This window comes from Orycteropus afer, unplaced genomic scaffold (genome assembly GCF_000298275.1).
Source record: "Orycteropus afer afer isolate SDZICR_OR568_19922 unplaced genomic scaffold, OryAfe1.0 scaffold00425, whole genome shotgun sequence".
NCBI lineage: Eukaryota > Metazoa > Chordata > Mammalia > Tubulidentata > Orycteropodidae > Orycteropus > Orycteropus afer.
This window is the reverse complement of record NW_006922012.1, coordinates 1689305-1693020: the sequence shown is the minus strand read 5'-3', so window position 1 is coordinate 1693020 and position 3716 is coordinate 1689305. Positions and strand designations below refer to the sequence as shown.

The 3716-nt window shown below is 38.2% G+C and overlaps 1 protein-coding gene across 1 annotated transcript in view; it reads left to right on the top strand.

Annotated features, from left to right (window-relative positions):
* Window positions 1–3716, top strand: part of NNT (nicotinamide nucleotide transhydrogenase) — a 185687-nt gene that overhangs the window by 175752 nt on the left and 6219 nt on the right. The window contains exons 18-19 of the mRNA XM_007954018.1: window positions 3128–3227; window positions 3291–3409. Coding sequence (XP_007952209.1) covers window positions 3128–3227; window positions 3291–3409 — 219 coding nt within the window. The remainder of the gene's footprint in view (window positions 1–3127; window positions 3228–3290; window positions 3410–3716) is intronic.

Sequence of the window (3716 nt, the reverse complement as noted above, 5' to 3'; positions counted from 1 at the left end):
TTTTTTTTTTTTTTTTAATGTACAACAGAAGCTCTGCCCAGTCCTGTGCCATCCTCACAATCCTTGCTGTGTTGCCGCCAATGTATCAAGCCATTTCATTGAGAGTCTTCCTCTTTTTCTGTGACCATCTGCTTTACCAAGTATGATGTCCTTCTCCAGGGACTGGTCCTGCCTGAAAACATGTCCAAAGTACCTAAGACAAAGCCTCACTATGCTTGCCTCTAAGGAGTTGTCTGGCTGTACTTCTTCAAAGACAGATTTTCTGTCTTTGAACAAAGACAGATTTGCTCTTTTGGCAGTCCACGGTATATTTAATATTCTTCACCAAAACCGTAATTCAAAGGCATCAGTTCTTTTCTGGTCTTCTTTATTCATTGTCCAGCTCTCATACGCATATGAGGTAATTGAAAATACTGTGGCTTGTGTCAGGTGCTCCTTAGTCCTTAAGGTGACATCCTTGCTTTTAGCACTCTAACGAGGTCTTTTGCAGCACATTTGCCCAGTGTAATGCATTGTTTAATCTCTTGACTGCTGCTTTCATAGGTGTTGATTGTGGATCTAAGTAAATTTAAATCCTTGACTACTTCATTCTTTTCTCCATTTATCATGATGTTGCTTATTGGTCCAGTTGTAAGAATTTTTGTTTTCTTTCTGTTGTGTTTCAAGTTCTCTTCACTTTCAGCAAGCAAGATTGTGTTATCTGCATATTACAGGTTGTTTATGAAGTTAGATGAAAGGACTTCAAATACTCCATTATGTCTGTGGTTGAAATTCCTGATATGCTTCAGTTTCCTTTGTCTTAATAAGAATACAGAGCTCTCATTTTTATATTGCTAGCTCTGCCTTTTAAACATTTCAGTGTGTTACTACTGTGTTTCTTCTGTGATGTGGAGTAATACTTTATTTATATCACTGTCTGAATGAAAGAGTACAGGTCTTTGACATCATGCGTATGACAGTATTTTCTCTATTTGTTTAAACTTTATATTGTGATTTGGGTGAAAATTTACAGAGCAAATAAATTTTCTGTTCAACAATTCACACACATTTTGTTTCATATCAGTGATTGGAGTTCTCTCAATGTAACCTCACTTCTCCCATTTCCTCTGTGTGTTTCTTGTTTTCATTCCTCCTCACCTAACCCTTCCTGCCTTCAGAACTTTGTCTGGGAAAATGCTGCCCTTTTGATATCAAATGGTTGATCGTTCTAAGGAATGTGTACCTTCCTAGAGTTTTTCTTTACCTTGTAGACCTGTCTTTTGTTTGAAAATTGTGCTGTGGGAGTGAGTTCAGTTCCAGCCCAAAGGATGACCAAGGACTATAGTCTCAGGGGTTTCACCAGTCTCTGTCTGACCAGTAAGCTTTGTCTTTTTTTATGGTTTTGAGTTTGGCTTCACATGTTTCTTCCACTCTATCCAGGACTTCTTAATATGATCTTGTTCAGAACAGTAATTCTTCTAGTCTAAGAGTCATGGAGGCTAAGGTTCACATGCTGTTAGTCCTTTGCATGAATTGTTTCCATGTGTCTTTGATTTTCTTGACTCTAGATGGGGAGAAACCAATACTTACACCTTAGATGGTCACTTGCAAGCTTTTCAGATCCCAATTTCTACTTACCAAAGTAGGTTGTAGAACATTGTTTTCATGGACTGTGTTTTGCCATTTGAACTAGATGTCCCCTGAGACTATGGTCCTGAGTCCCCTGGCCCAGTGACTCATTCCTGCAGGGTTTTTAATGATAGCTAAAAGGTTTTCCTGTCTTTGCTCACTGGATGCTGTACTGTATTCATGGGTATACTTGCAGCATATGTCAGTACATATATAGAAATATCTTCTGTCAGACCTATATGTATTTGTGGGTATAGTCCCATTCTTTTTCCCATGCCTGTTCAGCTTGCATGTCTATCTATGTATCTACACATAGATTATGACAGGATTGTGTATAAATTAGTATTTAACCTCTGTTACCTTTAACTCTTACACTCCTCCCTGTGTCTTCCTTTCCTTGATCATTTTGTGCTGACCTCCCCTTTAGTGGGTATTGCCTTCCCCTTCGTCCAATTTAATATGTGTCTACCCTCTAGTTACTGGTTTACCCTCTCTTCCCCTCCCACCCCTGGTGACCATCAAAGAATATATCTTTTTGTATGAAAACCTTTTCTTGACTTTTTATAATAGTGTTCTCATACCACTGTTTTTGTGATTGCTTAATCTTACTCAGCATAATGCCCTCTTGGTTCATTCATGTTATGAGATGTTTCACAGATTCATCATTGTTCTTTAACATTGTGTAGTATTCTATTGTGTGTATACACCATAATTTCTTTATCCATTCGTCCATTGATGGGCATTTTGATTGTTTCCATCTTTTTGCTGTGGTGAACAGTGCTACGATGAATATGAGTGTGCATATAGCTGTTCATGTTATGGCTTTCATTTCTCTCTATATGTAGTGGGATTGCTGGATCATATGGCATCTCTATTTTCAGCCTTTTAAGGAAGTTCCATACTGTTTTCCACAGTGGTTGCATCATTTTACAGTCCCACTGTCAGTATATGAGGCTTCTAGTCTCTCTATATCCTTGCCAGCATTTGTTTTTTTGAACTCTGCTACTAATGTTGGGGTGACTATCATAACAACTCACTGTTGTTTTGGTTTGCATCTTTCTAATGGCTAATGATTGTGGGCATTTCTTCATGTGTGTTGGCTGCCCGAGTGTCTTTTTTGGCAAAGTCTCTGTTCATGTCCTCTGCCTATTTATTAAATTGGATTTGTCTTTTTGTTGTTGAGATACTGAAATTTTCTACAAATTTTAGTGTTTACCCCCTTTTCCAATACGCCATTGCCAAAAATATTTTCCCAGCCTGTGGGTTCTCTCTTCACTCTTTTGGTGAAATCCTTTGATGTGGATAAGTGTCAAATTTTTAGGAGGTCCTAGCCATCTAATTTGTCTTTCAGCATTTGTAAGTTTTTAATTATGTTTGACAATATTTTATTGGAGTTTATTGCACTTAAAATATATATATATAGAAGAGATAGGTTCTAAAACTGCACTTTTTTTTCCCCTTAGGGAAGTTATAGTTTCTGTATATTTAGATGTTGAATCTCCAACTTTATTATTTGTAGACTATATCTGGACTAATTCTTTTTCTGCCTTTAGAGATCAGATAGTACCAGGAGAAACAGAGGTGCCAAGAACTGTGTGTGCAGATATGGACGTGATATCGTGGTCTCTTTGCACATTTTGGCCCATTGAGTAAGGCCAGCTGTTCATTTGTTTCATGTCTAGGTTTGGAATTCACCCAGTTGCAGGCCGGATGCCTGGTCAGCTTAATGTGCTGCTGGCTGAGGCTGGGGTGCCATATGATATTGTGTTGGAAATGGATGAGATCAACCATGATTTCCCAGGTAAGTGATGACAGCAATGGTGAAGTTTAAATATTCTTCGTGTGAATAAAACAATACCAGACTTATGACACAAACCTTGGGATCAGTGAAGACCTACAAGTCAGACAAAGAGTAACTGGATATAGTGTAGCACACGGCTGAAATTATATAAGTGAAAAATAGTATTGAATAAAGTGTACAGAATTTGTAGGCAGCATGGTAAAATTTTGTTTCTCTGAGAAGCTCTAAAGAATTGGTGAAAATCCTGGAAGGCTGTGCAGTGTAATGTGGAGGTGAGGACGAGGGCTCCGTGTACAGCGTGATGTGG